This window comes from Musa acuminata, chromosome BXJ1-11, assembly GCF_036884655.1.
Source record: "Musa acuminata AAA Group cultivar baxijiao chromosome BXJ1-11, Cavendish_Baxijiao_AAA, whole genome shotgun sequence".
Taxonomy (NCBI): Eukaryota; Viridiplantae; Streptophyta; class Magnoliopsida; order Zingiberales; family Musaceae; genus Musa; species Musa acuminata.
In genome coordinates, this window is record NC_088337.1 from 2,605,854 (window position 1) to 2,629,428 (window position 23,575).

The 23,575-nt window shown below is 36.9% G+C and overlaps 2 protein-coding genes across 4 annotated transcripts; one reads left to right on the forward strand and one right to left on the reverse strand.

Moving 5' to 3' along the window:
• Nucleotides 1-2,391: 2,391 nt before the first annotated feature.
• LOC135596854 (transcription factor LHW-like) lies at nucleotides 2,392-9,413 on the forward strand. 2 transcript variants are annotated; one of them, XM_065089068.1, is made up of 10 exons: nucleotides 2,392-2,796; nucleotides 3,340-3,432; nucleotides 3,866-3,974; nucleotides 5,146-5,187; nucleotides 5,333-5,392; nucleotides 6,291-8,105; nucleotides 8,197-8,298; nucleotides 8,420-8,572; nucleotides 8,645-8,770; nucleotides 8,853-9,413. In XM_065089068.1, the coding sequence occupies exons 1-10, from the start codon at nucleotides 2,702-2,704 to the stop codon at nucleotides 9,021-9,023; spliced, it is 2,766 nt and encodes a 921-aa protein (XP_064945140.1). In that variant the 5' UTR covers nucleotides 2,392-2,701; the 3' UTR covers nucleotides 9,024-9,413. The 2 variants fall into 2 exon arrangements, with proteins under 2 accessions (XP_064945140.1, XP_064945141.1); XM_065089069.1 differs by having other exon boundaries at nucleotides 3,343-3,432.
• Nucleotides 9,414-9,579: 166 nt separating this feature from the next.
• LOC135581390 (bifunctional fucokinase/fucose pyrophosphorylase-like) lies at nucleotides 9,580-18,383 on the reverse strand. 2 transcript variants are annotated; one of them, XM_065089066.1, is made up of 7 exons: nucleotides 17,844-18,383; nucleotides 16,371-16,650; nucleotides 15,006-15,373; nucleotides 13,442-13,568; nucleotides 11,532-12,548; nucleotides 10,216-10,940; nucleotides 9,580-10,139 (listed from the first exon to the last, which is right to left on the reverse strand). In XM_065089066.1, exons 1-7 carry the CDS (start codon nucleotides 18,195-18,197, stop codon nucleotides 9,744-9,746), a joined length of 3,267 nt encoding a protein of 1,088 aa, XP_064945138.1. In that variant the 5' UTR covers nucleotides 18,198-18,383; the 3' UTR covers nucleotides 9,580-9,743. The 2 variants fall into 2 exon arrangements, with proteins under 2 accessions (XP_064945138.1, XP_064945139.1); XM_065089067.1 differs by having other exon boundaries at nucleotides 9,965-10,120.
• Nucleotides 18,384-23,575: the final 5,192 nt, after the last annotated feature.

Sequence of the window (23,575 nt, forward strand, 5' to 3'; positions counted from 1 at the left end):
CATCTTATCCACCATTTAAATCGACTTCAAATTGTTTCTTGTCTTAAATCAAAGTTTTCCTCCCACTCACAGTGGTTTAGTGGATCCTTGTTCCATATTAGGAAGAGAAAGCTTTCAACCTCCTAATCTTGGCTAATCCACTCCTATCTTGACCATACAACATGAATTCCTGCACGGGTGCAAAGTAGGAATGCCATTACCTATTAGAATAACAATTAAACGCTTGCTACTAAGAATTCAATCATCATCATACGAGAAAGTAGACTATAATTCATAGCACAGAAAATATATGTGGTGGGGTCACCGGAATCTACTGAGAATGTGATGATCGTATTACACATTAAATCTCTTACATGGTTTTGATTACCATATGCAAGTATGAGACCTTAATTATGGCATGGTGAACATGATTGCTTCGCGAAAAGGACCTTTAAATGCCTCCATTGTGACACAAAGAACAGTGTCATTCTGCTAAACCCTAATGTACTCTGCTAGTTAGAGATCTCTAACGATGCATCACGTCCATCGATGGCCGTAGTTGATTCTAATGGACTCGCATCATTGTCTTCTACGATAGGACCATTCATCCCTAGCAAAACCTATCTGCAAATATAATGAAACCAAAACGAAAAAGGGCAGCACTTTCGAAGTCATTGACCTTGCTGTGAACGACCATGATGAGGGGGAACATTTGCAGAGCTTGAGCAGACAAAATTATAGGGCTTGATGCCAAGAATAATGGGAACAGCTTTATGTTTGCAGCAGCTGGTGTTGGTACAGCAATGGAGTGCTCTCTCTCTCTCTCTCGCGCTACATATCCAGCTTTATCGACCCCTAAGATGATGATGATGATGATGGTGGTGGTGGGCAGGTTAGGGTTGATCTCGCAGGTGCAAATATCCATGAAATAATTGCCAAAGCTGGCATCCAAACCAAGAAAGAAAACCTAGAAAATTCCCTTAGTATATAGGCTCTCAATCATATGTGAACCGAGATGATTGGATCACCAAGAACACAGTAATCACTTGCGGCTGTCCCCCCTGAGAGTCTCTGATGAGGTCAAAAGCCAATAAGTTCCTCTTGTGGGGCTGTAGGTGTAAGTTGAGGACTATCAATTGCCAGATAAGCCTATGACGACATATCTTGGTATCTATATATGTATCCCTTTGGTACGCAACGTTCTGTGTTGTTGGATATTTCCTCGATCCCTTTCTCTTCTTTTTCCTCAAGACAAGGGAAAACAAAGGAAGAGGAGGGAAGTGGCGCTGTCAAGGTATGAATGAACGTTTTAGTCAAGATTCCTGCACAATGTGGGGCTCCAATTACTGGAGAGGCGGAGATATCTTCTCCGGTCTTAACGATAGTGCTCAGGCCATTGCCATTGACACACATTATGTGCTATGATGGATGATCCCTCCGCTATCTGTTTGTGGACCTCAGACACCTCAGTCTCTGTCCAATTCACAGAGAGAGAGAGAGAGAGAGAGAGAGAGAGTAGGTTAGCTACTCAAAGCTCACAAACTATATTGTAATACGTAGATAGATATGGTTAATTACCTGCCTCATGCACCCTTGTGTTTCATATCGAGGCTTCGGAATTGGTTGCTGGGAAGAGTTACATGCAACTTGGTCGGCCTACATTGCCTGCCTCATGCAGTAAAAAGATTGACCTGTCCGACCACTGTAGAGAAATTGAATTCCAAAAGAATCCTGGAACATGCTACGGAAGTTTTCAGATCATGTCCTTTCTCACGTCACTGGGTAAAGTGTAGCAAGGTAAAAAGCCTGCTTGCAAACTCCCAAGCATCAACAGCGATGAGCAACCATAAGCTTTCTTAGGGTTGTACAGTGGGAAGAGACTCGTTCGGTGTTCTTTGGTGTCAAAGCGAAGTTTAAGATGAACAGAAACTACTGAGAGGTCTTTGGGGAGTTCAAGAAGAAAAAGAAAAGGATGCAGGACACAGAGAGAGAGAGAGAGAGAGAGATAGACTGCAGTCCGCACATTCAAACACGGTCAAGCTCTCAGAGTATAAAGCTTTTGGGAATTGGGCTTTGTCGTATCATATGTTGTTGATAAGACGTAGAATGTCTCTGTTTTCCTTTGAAGTGAATATTATTGTATCTTTGTAAAAGCTTTTTCTCCATATTTGTTTGTGATATCGTCTTTGAGCAAAATTAAATGGATCTTTAAATGATTATTTTTGACATAATGAGAGGAAAAAAAAATGAAAGCAGTATAAATCTGATACGGTAATATCAAATTTAGTGACAGTGATATACATGGGCACCGGCTATAGCAGGTCATGGAACCGGCAGCTGCAGGTGATCATGTCTATTTACCGGCTCAGTCCTCTCCTCTCCTCTCCTCTCCTTCTTAAAAGAGAAGATCTCAGTCGCCTCCTTTCCGCATGTCTTCTCACCTCCATTACTCCTCCCATTCGTTCTCATTTATTCCTCCCACCCCAAAATAATGCGCCCCGCCTAATTCAAGGAACTCTTTTCTTTCTCCGGTGAAGAGCGTCGTCCCCATGCCTCGCCAAATCATCGCCGATCTTAACCCTCGGCCGTTATCGCCAGTTGTTACGTAACTACCAACGATCGGGTTTTGTCGCGACGGGTTGCCGGTGTCTTGACCCGACCCGCTACGCGAAGGAGGTGAAGGCGGGAGCCTAAGGGCCTCGGCGGGCGTGATCGGCCGGTGATGGCGCCCCAGCTGAGGGCGGCGCTCGCTGGGCTCTGCCGCCGCCACGGGTGGTCCTACGGTGTGGTCTGGCGCGTCGACCACCGCGACCCACGGTAACTTTCTACGTCGCTTTGGCCTCGTTCGGTGGAGTGTTGAATTCGGGATAATTTTGTGCTTCTTTTGTTGCTGTTTGGAGTCTCTTGAACTGACTTGTTTTGGCTGCGAGTTGCTCTGTGGCGCATGGCATCACTATGTTGCAAATCTATTAAGAGCTAAAAGTTGCTGTTTTGTTGCTTTGAGTGTATCCAACTTTTGTGTTCTCTTGTCGATCGTAAGTTTTCTTGGCATATATGAGTGTTGATTTAGTGATTGAATGTGATAAGAGGACATTCTTTATCCCCAAATGCCTTTTCTTTTCTCTTTTCTCTTTTTACAGTACTCGAAAGATCATAGCTTTGTTTGTACTTTCCCTTCTTTGCATAAGCATGTCCTTTTTGGGTTGCCAACGGAAATAATATTGTGTCACTTCTTCGCTATTGATTTCTGCTACTCCATGACATGGGTTCCGGCAATTGGACTACCTTTGGATTTTTATGGGATGTTTAGTGTGCAGTGTAACATCTTGCTACTTCTGTCACTGATGCCAAACTCATTAGCAGATTACTGGTAGTGGAAGATAACTACTGGGAGGAGCAGGTCAGCATAGTCGTCGAGGACATGCTTAATCGGGTCCACGTGGTTGGAGAAGGGTATGAATGATGAACCGATATGCTGATCTGTTAACTGGATTACATTTTCCCCAGTTTTTATGATAATGTTTGTGTAGTGTGTAGTTTTAGCACAATTGCATGAACTGTTCATCGTCACCCACATGACTTTAATGGTCAGGTTCAATTCCTATTAAGACTTTTGAAACAACATAATTTCCCCCACTTTTAAGCTTTTTGCTAATAAGGTCTTTAATACTCACCCGAATGCCTCTGTCTAAGCATGCTTCTTTACACCTCATTATTTGTTGGAAGTGAGTTTGTTTGCGTACAATAGTTAGAATAATTCTCTAAATCATCCAGAGTGGGTGAATATTACCCACTGATTTTACTTTGAAGAACGAAGAACTGTACTTAACAGTTGCAGATGTTGCTTTGTTTTTAATCAATATCATAATCTGCATCTGTTTTGTAGGAGTATCGGAGGAAGTATTATAAGTGGGAAAGATGAATGGATCTACCATGATGCGTATGACTCAAATTCCGACCCAATCGTCTCTGTCAACAATCCAGAAGCTCCCCTGGTACATGTTTATTTCTTTCTTCCTAGACACAAATTTTTTTGTCCTGTCTTAGTTATAATTGTTGTACTTTTGAGAAGAGAATGGTGGTTTCATTGGAGAATCTTTTGTTTCTGTAACACATGTAAATATCCAAACTTTAAATAAGAAGGTACACAAGATCTTGAAATCATGCATACCCCTTACATAATTCATAGCCTCAATGCAGTACATATTGTCCACAGAATGACAGAATCCATGAATTGGTCCCCACTCTCGCTTAATACTAACATCAACCACTATATTTACATTTGTGAAACTTATAGTGTGGTTACAGAGTGTAGAGTAGTCATCATCCTGTTCTTCATCTCCTTGTCAAATCATCACTACCATAACCGTCACCACCATTGTTCCGCTATCACCTCTGCTATTTTTTCCATCACCATCACCGGATAATCATGCTAGCACCACCAGCATCATAGTCACATTTACCACAAGCTCTGCGTCTAACTCTACCACTGCCACTGCAAACCTTCACCTCCACATTGCCACTTCTACCATTGGCAACACTGTTAGTAGAGAATTTACTGTAGGTAGTGACAGGGGCCTCCTGTAGATTAAGTAAGTGAAGTGTGTTGGGTTGTACTTATAAATATATTAGGCTTTTGTTTTTATATATTTTTAAAGTAACATGGAGAGCCTGTGTGGAAAATCTTAAAGGAACATTTTACATAGTTTTAGTTGGTATAAAAAGAATTGATAGTTCCATTCAGAATCTCTTGTTGTAATCGATTAGAGAGTTAAAGGTGGAAAATTTGGCAAAATTATCTAATCTTTGAAAAAAGGCATAACGCTACATATGTAGAGCAAGATTTAAATATTTGCTAGCAAGAAAATATTACACTGGAAAATAGTGCACTATTTAAGTGCTTTCTAGCAAGAAAAGATTACAATGGAATCTGCATTCATTATGACCCTATGCTTTTATGGAGTAACTGCCAAATGAAGAAAAGGGTATATGGAGAGAGGAAGGGAGAGAAACTACTTGTTTTAAAACCATCAAATGATGATATGGGAAATGAACAAAAGGACATACATTTTCTTATAATTTTTTTCCCTTTATAACTGGTGATTGTTTGCTTCCTATTGGTATATGGTGTTGAATATTTTTCTTGATTACTTTCTCAATTGTCAGGTTATTGTTGATTTGATGCATCAATTTTTGGCTGGAATCAAGGTATGTGGTAATTTACATATTATATGCTTGCTCGTTAACAATGGTCAACACAACTACATTTTCGTTTTCTTTTTGGTATATTCATGAGATCATCTGTTTGCTGCTGCACAAGACATTGTACTGATGATTGTGTTCGATTCTGCAGACAATTGTGATTACATCTCTACAATTTTCTGGTGTAGTGCAGTTTGGTTCCACCAAGAAGGTTAGTATTTGGAGTTCCTATTTAGGAACAATGCCATTGAACAAAGTAAGCTTCATGAAAGTAAGTATGGTATAGAGACTATAGAATGTCAATGAAGGAAGGTCAGTTTTTTTCAGAAATAAGTATGACAAAAATAAGGGTTGAACTTTGAGCTGAAGGAAATTAGGATATATATCACTATAATTTATATTAACAAATGTGTCTGTATAATTTTCTTTTATAGATGAAAGGAGACATGGTCCAAGTCATAGAGAAGAACAAATGTGTTTGAGTCTTATTAATCTATATCCAATGCTACATGTGTTGCTACACTGTTCTTCTATGAATATAATTGCCCTGAAGTGATTTTGACTTTGCATGACTCCAGAATTAACACTGGAAAATTTGAACAATAAGATCAATGTCTGATTATGATGCTAGAGCTCTGATATATAAGTTAACCAAGATACCTGAGTCTTCAACTCAAGAACACCAAACTCAAGCATCCACCAAATACTATGTTTGATTTTGCTATCTATCTATATTCTATGAGTACTGACTAAACTTTTCGATCAACTAATTTTGCTAATCTTGTATATATATGTACGTATATATGCATACTATATTAATTTGATAATTTGATAATGGAATTTTTAGTGCGAACCATTAAGATATGTATAGTTTATTTGAATTCAGTCTAGAATTTTTCCCTCTGCAATTTTTTTGTTGCTATTAGTTGATAAATGGTTCATCTTATGATATCATTCTCAAAATAGTTGATAAGTTGCTCGTTTTGTCTTGTACAAAATGTGTTTTTTTCCTTGCATATGCAACCAATTAAATTAGAGTCAATCTATATGATAAAACATTTCTTAGTGTTCCTTGAGTCTGATATAGATTTTGATCTGTTACCTAACAGATTCCAGAAAGTTCAGAGTTCATTGATAAAGCTAAAGATTTATTTCAGCTGATAGGAAGCATGTCAGAGCCCTTTTCTCATGTTGATCCTCTTAAGGAAACTAAAATTCGTGATCAGCATGAAGCATTTGCCTCTGCAGTTTCTGCTGGAGATGCTTATTGTGGTTTTGAGAACACCCAATCCTTTTATGGAAAATATAGAAATCAGATGACTGACATGGAATCTTTAGAAGGACCTTCTCAGTCCCCTGCTATTTTCCCAAGAAGATTCTCTCATCATTTCAGACCTCACTACAGCATGAATCCTTATGCATTTTCGAAGCCAATAACTTCAAGTTTTGCTGGTGCATCTATATATTTATACGACCAATTGCAGAAATCACCTTCCTGCAGCAGGACTTCGATATCCAATCCAACAATACAAGATGATGCTGTGAGTGATGAAGCTCATGGCCTGCTTTCACCAAGCACAAAGTCTGTGTCCAGTTTGGACTCTCATGAAAATACAGTTGCTACGTGTGTTAACCCAAATTCTTGTGCTAAGATTCCTAATCTGCCAATCATGGAGCAAGGACTGCTTTCTGGGACAGGTGTATTGGGATGTTCCAGCTCACCTCATACTAATTCATTTTTTTCTGCTCCTTGCAAGACTGCATTCCATCAACTATGTGCGGACTCCTCTTCATCATCTGAACACTATGGATTGCAAGATTCCATGACTGAAGGAGGGTTTTCAGTGGTCAGCAATGCTTGCCTTTCTGAGTCAGAGAAGCTGCCTTTGCTGCCACACAATCTTCGTGGTGCCAAAATCATGTGCAATGTTCCATCATTTGCTCCAGAACTTTTGGGTGCTTCTGTTGCTAATTTTCGAGACTCCACACCTGACAGTTCTTCCTTGCTTCATACTAAAGACGATTATTTGGTTCATCTAACTGATCAAAGACCAGAGCACGTTGGATATGATTTCACTGTACAGATGAATGAAAAACAGCTAGCTGCCAGTTCTGCATCACCTGATTTGGGTGGAAGTGATTCCATTATCTGCAATACGACTAGTAAAATTTCTAGGATACGAGTTGAGAGCTCATCGGGTGCAGTTATAGGAAGTCATAATCAGGAGAATTCTTTAATTGAACCTGGTAAATTACTTATGGATTATGACCTTTTTGATGCAATGGACTTAGATCTGAGTACAAACAACTTCCCGCATCAATGTTGGGATGACATCGTAATGCCAACAGGTGGTGGCAATTACAATTACTCAAATTTTAGTGTCAGTGTTTCAGATTGCCTCTCAGAAATGCAGATGGGCTCGACTGCAGGTCCTAGAAATGGCCTGCAGTCGGAGGCTGCTCTTGACCAATTGTTGAATACCATAAATGGTCAAACTATCAGTGAAGGTCCCAGACAAGGTTGTCTTGCAAAAAGTGTCAATCCTATTGCTAATCCTGATACGGAGAATCAATTTTCCATGGTGACAAATGTTGGTAGTCCTTCAGTATACAACAGTCAGGTTCCTTCTGTGTGCCTTCCATCCATAAGTCAAACTCCCAATGTGTTATTGCCTCATTGTATATCGGACATAATTCATGGATCTGTGAAAGAAGCACTGCCAAAGTCCAACTTCAGTTTGTTGATCGATGATTGTTGCAGTATGAATAATGAGAGTTCTTTTCCCAATCAGCCTGAGGAAGCTGCAAAAGTAGTTAAGAAAAGGGCAAGGCCTGGTGAAAGTGCCCGACCGAGACCAAAAGATCGTCAGCAGATACAAGATCGTGTTAAAGAATTAAGGGAGATTGTGCCTAATGGTGCTAAGGTATGCCTCTCAAGTTTTGTTCTGGAATTCTTCTCAGGATATAATTGCTGTGATCTGTTTGGTGATTCTTATTTTTCATCAACGCTAACAGTGTAGCATCGATGCTTTACTGGATCGCACGATTAAACACATGCTCTTTCTTCAAAGCGTGACAAAGTATGCCGATAAACTCAAACAAGCTGAAGCGCCAAAGGTACAAAGGTTTTCTTTTTTTTATGGCTAAGTTTTTTTAGTTGCAGAATTGCTTAGCCAAGTCATCATAAACAAATGGTGCTTTGTCATCCAATAGTCTCTCTTTTTATTTGCACCTACAGATGATTGTCGAGGAGAGTGGTGTTGTTTTAAAGGACAACACTAGCAGTGGCAGTTGTGATGGTGCAACCTGGGCATATGAAGTTGCAGGGCAGACCATGTTCTGTCCTATAATGGTTGAGGACCTCACACCCCCTGGCCAGATGCTAGTTGAGGTAAATTGCCACCCACAGTCAGTTTATTTCTGTTTTCAGTATTGAGGAATCTGAAATATGTTTATGTATCAGATGCTTTGTGAAGAACGTGGAATCTTTCTTGAGATAGCAGACATTATACGTGGATTGGGTTTGACGATCTTGAAGGGTGTGATGGAAATTCACGAGCGTAAAGTTTGGGCACGATTCTTGGTCGAGGTAGGAAGTACACAAATAACTTACTAATGTTTCTTGCGAAATCAATGTTTTCTTTTTCTTAAATTTTATCGTTCGACTGCAGGCAAACAGGGATGTGACCAGACTGGACATATTTTTGTCACTTGTTCAACTTCTGCAACACACTAGCAGTATTCAATATAGTGAACAGGCAACCGAGGTTATTGAGAACGTAGCTCCAATGCTTAAAAATTGTCGGCAATGTCCAATCTCTGTTCCGAGTAGCGAAATCTGACAGATTGCAGTGGCTTAACACATGGACTTGAGCTCCAAATGCCAAGATCAAAAACTTATCGACAGGATTGCACATTATCTATCTTTACATTTAAATATGGTCAACCTCGATGAGGAAGCTCGAGTATGTCTTGCAGCATATATGTGAAGAAATCTGTCAATGCATTAGACTGGTGAGATTCCTAAGTTCATGTAGCTGTTATTTCCTCGAAGAGGATGGATAGTAGTAGGTAAGCCAAGGAAGTGAACTTGGTTCATGTATTCAGCTGCTCACTAGAAGGATGTTTACGATCGTCGTCGTCGATATAAATTCCTTTGTACCATGTATAGCCTTTGACATTGTGGCTTTTAGTTAACCTGTGTAACATGGAATTTGATGCTGTAGATCTAATTAATTTTTAGTGTAACTATTCTCGACCTATCTTAAGTTGGTCGATCATACATTTAGCCAACCGGCCATGGTGGATTGGACAACATTACACAAGTTTGCCGGGACAACCTCCACTGCAGTCTTACAAGCACAGACTGATCTGATACCCCACAAAAAAGAATCAAAATGAAATGCCAATCTGATCTTATTCCATTCCTCTTGTCAGATCTATTCATGACATCACTTCCCTCATTTTGCAAATATGCTGAGTAGGATCAATAAAGTTACGTTTTCAATGCATACATTCATCTGTGGAGGTTGGATAAATAAGCACAAAGTTGAATAGTCGGATTAGGACAAACAAATGTTCCAATTGTACACCTTAACATCTAGCTCGGAAGACTCCCCGAGTGCTTGCTTAAGCTGCTGGGCACGTGACGCATCCTTGGCGAGAAGCAAGGCAAAGCCGCCACCTCCGGCGCCGACCAACTTATAGCCGCAGCAGTAGGCCTCAGCAAAAGCAAAAAGCTTATCCACAAATTCGTTACTGCAGAAAGGATCCAATTCCTGGTGTAGTCGCCAAGCCTCCAGCATTATGTAGCCCAGCTCATCGATATCACCATTCATCAGAGCTTCCCTCCCGTGCTTTGCCAATGCAGCAAGGCGCTTGATACTTTCTATTAGGAGGTTATCTCGGCGCAGATATCTTGTTACTACCTTCTGTAGGACTTGATTAGCGAGTCGCACCTGCGCATTTGTTAGATATCAATAAAGACATAAGAAATCAAGAGAGATGCTAAAATAGAAATCACACCGGACATACTTGACCAGTAAACACCACCAGCAGACGCTGTTCTAACTCCGACACCAACTGAGGCGAGGCTACTAGAGGAATAACTTGCAACAGTAATGGCTGTCCTGGAAAGCTGTAGGTGCACTTAATCCCAGGATACAAGCCTCCAATTTGATCCTGCCACCCACCGCCTGTACCCATAACTTGTTCCAGCACCAAAACAGTTCTAGCAACACTTTCATTACTTTCATCTTCTTCCATGAGACGAAGCAACCCCTTAACAACAGCTGCAGCCAGTATGCTAGAAGTTCCCAGGCCGCTTCCACGGGGAACTTTTGCCCATGTCTCAATCTGTAGGCCTGAATTGACCAATACTTTGTGACGAAAAATTCCAGTCACGAGGAGTGCAGATTTTACAAGTCGAAATGGATCATCTTTATCAAAAGGCGTAGAAATGGAGGCAGGATCTTCAATATAGACATGATTTTCAGCATCATCAACAATCAAGACCCCAGAACTTTTTGTTGTTTCTATAACAGCTCCAATCGGAAGGGATCCCTCCAGATTTATTGCCATATTCAGAACACAACCTTGGCGTTCCAAGCTCCAAGGTGGTGTATCACTCCATCCACCCACAAAGTCAACACGAACTGGCAATTGTACACTTGCTCTTTTGGGGCAGAAACTAATATCTTCAAGATCCTTTGTTAGTTTTGATGTAGTATTAGTTCCACATTTGGAGTCAAAAGAATCACCTAAGAGCATATATTGGGGTAAGTTGACATAACCTCAACAATAAGAGGAATATAAAATAAACATAGGTATCACCGTCTTATAGACAAAACAATTAGCAATTCAGTCTCAGACAATAACTCAAACACATGCTAGTGCCAGGATTATGAGGGTGTATATGGAAAGAATTAAAAGGCAAAAGCATAACATAAAAGGCATATGGGAAGATACTTTTATTATAAGTGAAAATACAAAAACATTACATATGATTGCAATCACCAAGTGTATGTAAAAATATCCTAACTGTGACATCATATGCAAAATAAAAAATACAAACTCATTCTTATTCAAAGAAATCATATGCAAATATTATAAACAAAAATGTCTAAAACCAAATGAAGACAGAAAAAGCAACTCATCATAAAATGTCTTTCGAGTCACAGGCCAAGTTGGAAATTTTCAATATAAGTAACAGATATAGGAAGGACAAAGGACACGATCATGCTTACTATCAAGATCATACTTTATTAAAATGCCACAGTCTAGGTAATAAGAACTTCAGTAGAAACACATGTTAAGTAGGAATTATAGAATAAAACAATTGACATTTGCACCTTCAAATCCATATTTTACTGCTGATGCAGTTTCACTAGCAACTGCAGTCCAAACTTTTTGCTCCAATATACGAGCATTTGATTCATCTTCACAAGCCCTAAGAAGATCAACTTGCACCTGGTATGCTCTGCTTTGAGGAAGAACACCATGGTTCTGATCTTGAAGAATAGGACAGAGTGTAAGAAAATCCTTACATATCTCCACTCCCATGGTACCTTTTTGTAAAATTTCTTCACATAACTGAGACAAGTTGCGCCCAAGCAAACCACAAGTAAGGCAAGCTTTAGCAATTCCAGCTGCAAGATCTGCTTGATGCTTATTGGACTCCATGCAAAGCTGTGGAAAATCTATAGACCGATGCAAGTCCTCCAAACTGATGCGATGTGAATTTCTCCATAGAAAAAGCATTTCTTGACAGTTGTAAATAGTTGAGCCAGTAAGCCACATGCTTAACTTAAGCATTTCAGATGAAGAAACTATGGGAAATAGTTTTGCAGTCCACAAGCATTTCTCTTGGCCAGCCAAGGAACTCCACAAGTCACTTTCTTGAATTTGTAGGTAATGCAAGATCTTTTTCCATGGTTTTCCACAAAAAGTTCCACCGTTTTCAACAGAATTTTTTGGGTTATCATGAAGCCCACAATAGACAATGATTCTTCCTAAAGATTCTGCCAAGGGAACTTCCCACAGACAGTGACGATCAGGCAAAACGAATCGAGATGAATTGTCAATTTGTTCATATTTGTTTAAGCTCGCTATACTCACTCCAACTACAATGGATTGTGAACCGATCTGTATTCGACCAGAAAGTGATGAGTTATAAACCAAACAATCCTCTCCAACTGAGACACCAGGTGCAATTTTGCTGGAAAGAATAACAGCAGATGCAGCAATGTCACAAGAAGTAGTTTCTGGCATAGAACACAAGTGCCTTCGGCCTACTAGTGCTGAATTTGAACCACCTAAGTGATCGAGAACCTCAATTGATGTACCAAAGTGCAAGAAGGACAATCCAACTGCAAATAGGACCATAATACTACAAATGCATAAATAAGACATCTGACAGAAATACATGCTGCAGTTGATTCCAGTTTAGAAACAATAAACAAAAAACAAAAGTTAAGAGCAAAAACAGGCGACAAAATCAGAAAGATGTGCATGATACAAGGAATGAATGTTACATGAAATGCAGGCAGGAGCTACACATGCTAGATATATAAGTACACCTAGATAACATTACTTTCAGAAGTATAGCAATTTAGGCATCTCAATGATTTTATATATTTAGATATGAAAGATACAATGGAAGAGATGATTTAACCAGAGAGCTGAAAAACTATGAACGATTTTTTTCCATGCAGCTACTATAATACATGAATAGAGTGAGTATTTTAGGATATTAAAATGGGAAAGAACTGAAGTAACCTATAAGTCCATGATATTTAAAGAAAAGGATGATTTTTGGGCTCCAATTTTGAATCAAGGTCCATCATTTCCATAATTTCCAGTGACTATTTCTACTTGTCCAAATTACACAAGTCTGCTCCACATTCTCCGACAATGTCAAACGCTACAGATTCATCTTTTAGAGGGATACCTACTGTCTGAGTTATGTGAAGCAGTGAAAAATAATAGAATTGGTTTAGAAGCAATGTTATCAAATGCAACAAATTGATCATTTGGAAAGACAGTAATGCAGTTATTGTGGGCTAATGTATGTAAAATAGTGCAGTTAAGACATACTTTTCAAATTACAAAAGGAACAGTTAAGAAACATATACTGATTTCAATATATCATTAGTAATATGAACAATCACAGAAAAAAAAGAGAAAGAAATATTGTTAAACTCAACAGAAAGGTATCTGAAACTAACTATATGAATCTGACAAAATGACTAGAAAGACATACAAGCACAAAAGCTGAACATCTTCTGATTTCCCAACGCATTGATAAGTTCTTCACCTAAAGGACGTGACCGCAACCATTCATGTTTTGCTGGTACCCATGCTGATACCAGATCTTCATATAAACTCATCTGCACTAGTTATGAAATGAATTAGCTCATTGGAATTTGGAAAGCTTACAGAACTGTGTAGAAGCCACAAAACTAATCACGATATGATGCTTTAAATTCATCTTTGAGGAAAAAAAAAATCATTGCGGCAAAGACAGGATAATATGGTCGGTAACTGACTACCCTAGTTAATAATGTCAGGTCCTACGCATGTAGTGCAGCATCATGATAGTGGTTATACATTAATGAGGCCGGAATATACAGCATATCATTAAAAGAAGGGAGATAGCAACCAAGACCAAGTAACAGATAAAGCATGAAAGAAAAGAGGTTAAAGAAAGTACAAAACAATATTAAAGAAAGAAATAGGAAGAAAAAAAACAAGGAGTGAGATACATAAAGTGCCTAGCTACCCAAAAAACCATCTCATATCATAGATTTCTCTTGTACACAAATTTCTGTGCTTGTAAGTACGCCAAAGGTGCATTCTTTCTAAACAACCTTGGACCCTATGAGAGAAAGGAGAAAAATGACAGACCATTCAGCATGTCTTTCCTGATTAGTTTCAACTACAATTATTTTCTATCAGAAAATTCTGATTAGAACGCTTTGAACGGAATGCGACAGTTGTCAGTCCCTCACTTATTTCCCTCCCAAAGACAAAAGACAACCTCTTCCATGTAAAGTAAGTCCGCAAATTTAAGCCCTTTAAGGACTCCAAGGTAGAGACCCAGCTCACTTCAATTTTCTAATTAACAGTCCTAGCCAATTTCAAGCTTAACTAAATGAGGCCAATTACAATAGAGATTAATATTGACTAAAAAAAGTCTGGCTACATAGTTCTGGCCCTCTTTAAATGGAACAAAAATATTGACAAACAAAACAAGCTGGAAAAAAAAAATCTAGTGTCACTAATATCTAACTATAATCAAGACTCAGGACACGTACTTCCCAGGACTAAAACTAAATTCCATGATATGAACTGGCATGCATCAAATACCCGAGAGGCACTTAAGCTGGATAGGATAGTATCATTAAATAAATTCCGCAGCTGTACAAATTGTGACAATTTATGAAGCTTTTTCTTTTGGTAAGTCCATATGCACATCAAACTTGGAAATTGGAATTGCAAATAACCTGGTCTTCTTCCATCTTTTTTTAGCTATAGACAGTCATACAAAAAATCAATTATAAGGCTCCACTTGTGCTTTCTATGTCATGCTCACTTTAGTGCTATAAGCATATAGAACAATTAGTTTGGAAGAAAGATTTTATTAAATGCATAACAGTAAAGAAATTTACCAGATTAACTTGTTAAGAACCAAAACACTAATCTTATTTATCACATACATTCACTTTAAAAAAGCGGTAAATCATACTAAAAATTGCAGTAATGAAATATCAACTTGTTAGTTACTAAACAAAAGATAGAAACCCAATTGAACTTTTGTTGCTTGCCTCTTTTCTGGAATCCACAAGCTCGGATATCATGGTTTGGCTTGAAGAGCAGGCAAGCTTAACAAGTTCAGCCCATGCCTTCCCTCTCACTGCTATTATTCCAGTATCTAGTAGTGTCCTACCATCATGTAGTATGGCATGGCCCTCAGTGAGCTCTGTCAAGGTTGGCTTCTGCAAAAGATTTTCAACCAAGCAGATGGAGTAATCATCATTCGTAATGCCATCACTTGAAGCCACAACAACACCATGATTAGCAGCAATATCCAGGGTTATTGGGACTGTAATGATGCAGCCTGAATCATCAGGCAGAATCATGGTTGAGGCATCAAAACAAGGGAGAACATCTCCAGTCATTATAAGAATCCCACCTGTCGAGAAAATTGTATGCTCCAAATTAAATTAGAGGCTAAGAAATGCTCTCGAGTCCCACTAAGCAACTTTAAGATAGCACAAATTATAACATCTTGTTCATGTAAGGCAATTACAACTCTCAATGAACTGTCCCAAAAGAAGCCTACCACTCACATTGTAGCAAAGTTGCCTAGAGCAGATGACTTGGCTTCTCACTTGCCAAGGGGCATGAGATACTGGAACTATGAGTATAAAGAAGCAAATACTAGAATGTTGAAATTCCAAAATGAGCAAAATCAGAAAAAAGTAGGACTTGATAGAAAAGTAGTCAATCACCAAAATAGAAGAATATTCACAAATAGTATGAAAACTAATCTCTAAATGCATTGCTAGCAATTCAGTCTTTTGGTTGTTCATGGGAACTATGCTATTTCTTGGCATAGATGTGCATTCAGATAAATAAAGGGTACTGGGTAAAGTAACACTCTATGTTGAAACAGATTTAACGTCTTCTTCCTATGTCATCCTGCATCCCAAAGAACAACAAAATGTTTATCAATTGATCTGCACCTAAAAAGTGGCACCTGGTATCCATTTTGTACTGACAAGCAGTTTAGCATCCTTCTATGGTTCTCAAGATTGTAATGGGTCCAAATGAGTAGTTCTTCACAGATAAGTATATGTGTCTGTCATCATGCTTTGATGCTATGATATAAAAGATATATGTAAATCCTAAATATATTAACATGAACACTCTTAAGGTGTCAATCCAAAATGCAACTCTCATACAACAGCACACAATTTATAAGAGGATTAAGAGCACTGATCCATCTAGACATCTCAAAGTTACAAATAAATCACATTTTTGGCAAATTCTGATAAGATACAACTGAAAAGTATCAGTAGCACCTGAATTTTGTTGACTGCTATCATAGTCCATTTTCAGTTTAATGCAAAAGGATAACCAGAATAGTGACATTTATTGTTTTATTTTGGATAAAAAAGAATAATGACCTTTATTCTTAAAAGCTTGCCTTGCACTAGAGGAAATTGCAAGTATATGATCAAAAAGCAATGGAACAGGGCCATCAGGATTGTCTGCAGCCAAATATGGTAGTGGTAGGAACACTTTTCCCATTGGGTTTGCCCATGGGACCCTCTTAGAATCACCTCCAGCATGAAGCAATAGTATGTGCCTTGTGGCCATATAGTTTACAATTGATGAGAAGGAAGTATCATCATTGGACCATCCATTTGATGAAGACAGTAAACTATCTTCCTTGTCATCGCTTACCTGTAAAATGCCACAAAACATGCATCTGAGGGAGAGTAGCAACGTATGACAACCAAATGAAATTATCTATGTAATTTAATCTAATTACAGAATAAAGAAATGTCAATTCTTGTTCAGTGTTCAACAATAATTATGAAAGCATGCAACAAATCAACAAATTTAGTTTGATTTATGGTGGGAAGTAAGAATATTTCACAAGATTAAACAGCAGGATAGCAAGACATTAAACTGAGACTAAAACCATTGCCAACCACATTTTTTACTAACAGAATTTTCCGACATAGTAGAAACATCTATGTGAAGGTGACCCTTGGCATTACAATGAGGTTGCTCATTTTCAACCTTGGTGACTAGGGTTCAAGTCACAAAAGTTTAGCTTCTCTGCTTGCACAGGGGTAAGATTGTGTACAACTTAATACCTAGTAATGCACAGGTTCAAGTCCATTTTCAACTTAATACCTTAAAGATTTAAATTTTTACATGATCTGGAAAATTAACAGACTATTCCTAACTAGACATCATTAAACCTGACAAAAGCACTTTTCAGATCTAGCTACAAATTTCCCCTTAGGCTTGTCACAAGGTTAAATTCACAAATGTTAAGATCATGATCGATTAGTTCAGTTCTGTCTAAACCAAGAATAGGTCATCTTCATATAACAACTTATTCTCCGTTTTGTACCTTTAAGATTTGACGTAATGATGGTGTAAACCAAAATGTTAGCACAAAGCAAGTTGGTACAGTGAAGTATTGATGGACAGTGAATACTGTCGCCATTAACAATGTTACTCTTGTCACAATGAACATGATGATGAAGTTTATACTTCCTATTGGAACTCCAAAGGCGTTGATAGAGAGGTAATGGCAGCCAATCAAGGAAGGAGAAGTACCCTCCTGCTAGTGACTTGGGAGGTTTCTAACAAAGTCATCCTGATTTGCAGCCGAGCACCAAAAAGTAAGCCTTAATGACAAAAAATTTCCATTTCCCAATGAACCTAAACTCCAAAAATCTCATGATAGCCTAAGATTAGGATAGTAATCAGTTTCTACTATTATGCATGCCCTCTCTGTGACTTGACAAGTTCAAAGGAAAAAAAGAAAGTTGTAGGCACTAATCACGGGTATGTTGTCGTTCAAATGCATCCACGATCATGTAAAAGAGGAGACAGAAACAGAGGGTGGCGGGCGTTACCTCGAGGGACGCGTGGCCGATGCGGAGAAGGTGACGGGCAAGGGCATAGATGGCGTGGAGGGTGGCGGCGCCGGATCCGATGCGTGCAGCATCGGGGTCGGGGACGGCGAGGGTGACGGTGGAGGGGGCGATGCGGCCGAATCGCTTGGCCCGGCGAAGCTGCCACTCGTAGAGCGCGGCCTGCTCGGGGCTGGCGGCGGTGAGGACGACGGCGTCCCAGGTGGGGACGCGCGACGGGTCCCGCACCGACAGGCGGAGGCGGTACCAGCACTTGCGGAGCACGGCGGTAATGTCGTCGGCTGCGCGGGAGCTCCTCCCGCGTCCCCTCCTCCGATCGCCCTTATTGTTCTCCATCGACTCCCTCCCTTCCCCTGAGACCACGATTGCTGCTGAGCTGAGTGGAGAGATCCAAATGGAAGCAGGAACGCATAGATCGTCGCTGTCCTGACCAAGAAACGATAACCCCACCCGCAATTGGCGAAGAAGGCGAAGCCGAATGCGTAGGATCCGCTCCAATTTTGTTCCATATAAAAACCCAATCCCCCCTCCTCTCTCTCTCTCTCTCTCTCTCTCTCTCTATATATATCTTTTACTAAATATGTATATTAATTATCATGGTATGTAATTTCAAATAATATCTTTCGGTACGTATCGGTCTGATGGTATATCGATACGTGGATCAGTAACGTCCTATCGTATTATAGTAAATAGAAAAAAATATTTAAAATTAGGTGTATCGCTCGGTACACGGTACCATATTGTACTGAGCCAATCTCGAAACATCGATACGCTACGATTGGCGAAGAAGATGAAACCGAATGCGTAGGATCCGCTCCAATTTTATTCCATATAAAAACCCAATCCCCCCTCCTCTCTCTGGTTATCTTTTACTAAATATGTATACTAATTTCAAATAATATCTTTCGGTACGTATCGGTCTGATGGTATATCGATACGTGGACCACTATATCCTATCGTATTACAGTAAAGAGAAAGAAATATTTAAAATTAAGTATATCGCTTGATACGTCCTGGTATACCGCTCAATACACGGTACCATATCATACCGAACTAATCTCGAAATACTGATATGGTACGATATTACGTACCTTACTAATTACCAACCTTACCAAACTAAACCCGATGTTTGGTTTTTTTGACACCCTACCGTTTTAATATTTAATATTAATTTATATTTTAAATATAAATATAAAGATTTATTATAAAAATGTAAAGCAATAATAAATTTATTTCACCTCTTTGTTTGGTCGTTTATATTAATTTATTTCACCTCCCTCTTTCCATAACTACAGTATGGCAAGATGTGGCACTGTCATTAAAAAGAAATGTTTAGTAGCGTGCGTGACAGATTCTAATTCCAATTCGATCCCTGTGTAACCTATGAATCAAGAGTCATATGTATAATAAGTTCACCAACGAAATCCATGTCCATTCATCTTCTTCAGTGGATGTGACTTTGTGCCAACCCACTTTATCTAAGACCTGAAAATAAATTTTTAGCTCAGATTTCCTAATTCTGGAAGTTCTTAGTTTTAAAGGTTTAATATTAGTCTTTATTTTTTTTTCTAATTATGTTAGAAGTTTTTGATTTTTTAATAATTATGGTAGGAGTGCTTTCATATAATAAATTAGGAATTATTATTTTTATTTATTTATTTTTTAGAATATTTAATCTTAATTGATTAAAGATTAAATAACTATATATATATATATATATATATATATATATATATATATATATATATATATATATATATATATATATATATATATATATATATATATATATATATGTGTGTGTGTGTGTTCACGCGTGTGTGATGCTTTTGGGTATTTTTCTCGAGGATTTAAATCATTTTAAATCCTCAAACAAAGCCGTTGGCCAATTTGAATCCTTTTAAGTAATAATGAAATACAACTCAAATAAAGCCGTCGACTAATTTGAAAGTTGATCCTCTCGAAACATTTAAATCTTTTTTTTTCTTAGATAAAATCCTAAGATTTTATCATCTGGTATTCTATTAGAACGATATTCCCAAAATTCTTGTAACATTTTCTTAACATTCTCTTAGTCTCCTCTCAGACATCATCACAGGCCCTGACGGTCATGCAGTTAACGACTACTTCACTTTCAATATCTAGCAAACGGTGCTCGTACCCTTGACCCGAAATAAAAAATAAACCTTAGAAATTATATATCTACAATCATATGCAATGACTACTGATAATTCTATGAAATCTCAATTTGAAGTTTTAGAAGTAAATCTCAATGATTTCAAAAATAATTTACTTAAGAGTTTTAGCAAAAATCAATAAGATAGAAGTTCAACTTTTGCCAACAAACAACTAGATCGATATGAAGTCACAAGAAGTGATTACCAAGAGCATGATAATAACTATCCTCACATGAAAATAGATTTTCTTAGATAGGAAGATGGAGATATGATCGGTTGGATTTTTAGAGTCAAGAAATTTTTTTGCTTTCATAAAACTCAAGAAGATTTTAAAGTGAAAATAACTTCAATCCAATTAGATGAAGATACTATCTGATGGTATGATTGGTTTGAAACTTGTCATGGAGTTTTCTCATATGAGTAATTTAAGAAAGGACTTGTTTTGAAGCTATATTAATGTAAGAAGGTTGTTCAATTGCTTACACTAGTAAGATATTTTTTCTATCTCATTTAAGTTTATTTGTTTATGATAAGAAAATATTAACTATTGTTCAGCAATCACTAATGGAGGTCTTACTTAATTGGTTAATAGTTTCAAATATGCACTGATCACAAAAGCCTAAAATATTTTCTTGAGCAACGAGTTTCTTCCTTAGAGCACCAAAAAAGGGTCATTAAGCTATGAGTTTTGACTATGAGATTATTTATAAGAAGAGGAGTGAGAATTTAGTTGTAGATATATTTTCTTACCGTCTAAAATAAGTTAAACTAATGGCTATTTTTAGCAGTGAATGGTTGGATGATCCTGAAATTCAAAATGTTATTAAAAAGCTAGAAGAAGATTCAACTTCTATTCCCAATTATAGTTAAGATCTAATAGATTTGCACTATAAGGGTACAATTATCTTAGAATCAGAATCTTTTTGTTAGAACATAATTTTGAATGAGTTTCAATCATCACTAATTGTGTCATTCTGGATTTCTTCATACATATAAAAGCATTTGTCAAATTTTTTATTGAAAGGGTATGAAAAAAATTATTTTTTATTGAAAGGATACGAAAAAACCCATTAAGAAGTTTGTTATAGAATGTAATGTTTTCCAACATCATTAAGGTAAGATATGCGCTATCCCTCGTTTGCTTCAGCCTTTTCTTATTCTTGATAATACTTAGACTAACATATCTATGGATTTTATCAATGGACTTTCACCATCTCAATGTAAAACTATCATATTTGTAATGTAGATTACTTTACAAAATATGCTTATTTTTGTACTATTGATATTCTTATACTATTGTAACTGTTATTCATACTTTTATTAAGAATATAGTAAAATTGCATAGAATTTTATATTCCATTATTAGTGATCGGTAAGTGTTACTCATACTTTTATTAAGAATATAATAAAATTACATAGAATTTTGTATTTCATTATTAGTGATCGAGATAAAGTGTTTACTATCACCTTCTAAAAGGAGCTATTTCTTTTACAAGGTACCCAATTAAATATAAGTACTGTTTATCACATGCAAACAGATGGTAAACTGAAGTGATGAACAGATGTCTGAAAAATTATCTCATGTGCTTTACCAATGATAAGAGTGGATGAAATGATTTCCTCGGGCAAAATAGTAGTGTCATACTATTTATCACTCTTCTACTAAAATAACTCATTTTGAAGCAGTTTATGATCGATCTCCTCCTATGATTATAAATATATGTATGGTTCTGCTAAGATTGATAAAAAATTTGCTTGATAGGGATAAGATTATTTAACTTCTGAGAGATAATCTCATAATCTCACAAACTAGAATGAAGCAGCAAGTTGATAAGCATCGTAGTGAGCGAGAGTTTGTAGTAGGTGATTGAGATTTCCTTTTACTTCAGCCTCGCAAGCAAACTTATGTAAAGATTCAATCTTCTAGGAAGCTATCTTCTCGATTCTTTAGGCCTTATAAGGTTTTGAAACGTATTGGCCCGCTTATCGCTTAGATTTATCAACAAGCTCTAAGATACATTTAATTTTTCATGTTTCTTGCATTAAAAAGAAGTTAGGTGAAGATGATGTGGTGCAACACCATTTGTCAAGTAATTTTCTACTTGTGAGGTTCAAATCCTATCTCAAGCCATACTTGATCGATGTGTTTATTTAAATAATTTTTCTACGTCAAAGATATTCTATCATTGATTTGTTTATTTAAATGGCCAACTTGAAGATGTTACTTCAAAGTTTTATAAAGCATCGAATGAGAAGTTTGTAGAATTCATTGTTTCTTAGTCTTGAGGATAAGACTATTTTAAATTGTTAAGAAATATTATAATTTATTAATCTCAAGGGTCCTTAATTTTTGGGATTTGATATTAATCTTTATTTTTTTATTTAGTTTTTTCTAATTATATAGGAGTTTTCTAATTATGGTAGAAGTCTTTTCATATAGTAAATTAGGGATTATTATTATTATTATTATTATTTATTTTATTAAAAATCTTAATCCTAATTGATTAAGAATTAATAAATCTATATATGTAATATTTTTTATTTTTTAAGTAATAAAATATAACTCAAAACATTTGATCATAAGTATTATCATAAAATAATAATTTTTTTTTATTTTTTCTTAGATAAAACCTTAAGATTTTATCATACTGCATAAGTTTTACTAGAAGCATATGACAATGATGTCACAAATGGACTATCTCTTCATGATGAAGTTTTGCTCATCGACAAGCATTTGCACAGCCTCTGTTCTAGAAAGATGAGGTTACTCGAAATGCTTTTCCATTCTTCTTATTAGATTTAAATTGTCATACTTCACAATAGACAAAGATTAGTTAATTTTTGAAAATCAAGAAACATCAAGAAAACAAATCTTAGTGTTGTGATTTTTGTTTAATTTTTCACTACATGTTATAGCATGCTCACATTTATTCGTATATAAATTTTTTTATCCCATCAAAATATTCAATGACAAACTCGAAAAAAAACAAAAGGACTCCAAACTGAGAAAACAAAAATAAAAACATTTGGTTAAGAACTTAGCTATAAAATGATATATATATATATATATATATATATATATATATATATATATATATATATATATATATATATATAGAGTTGGCAACCATGGTGTAAAAATAACATGTATATAACTGACCTTTTCATTATCTACAAAGTCAATACATCAAGCTTAAGATGTAAATAAAATTATTCTAGTAAACCAATGTCATGACCATTAAATCCTCATCCAACTGTTGCAAAAAGCTAAACTCAAAACAGGCAAAATAATAGCTCAATAACTAAAACAACATCATATGAACATTTGTTATCTTTCCACGTGGTTGAAAGATCACAAATGACGTCTAAACTCGATCATCACTTATGTTATAAAACAAACAAACTAACAAACACTATATAATATAATATGATTTCCTTTCGAATTATCTAAGCGATTCTAAACCCTCTTGATAAGACGTATTTTGGGCCCAAGACACGTCACAGTCGACGCCACACGCCAAGTCAGAATCCGTACCA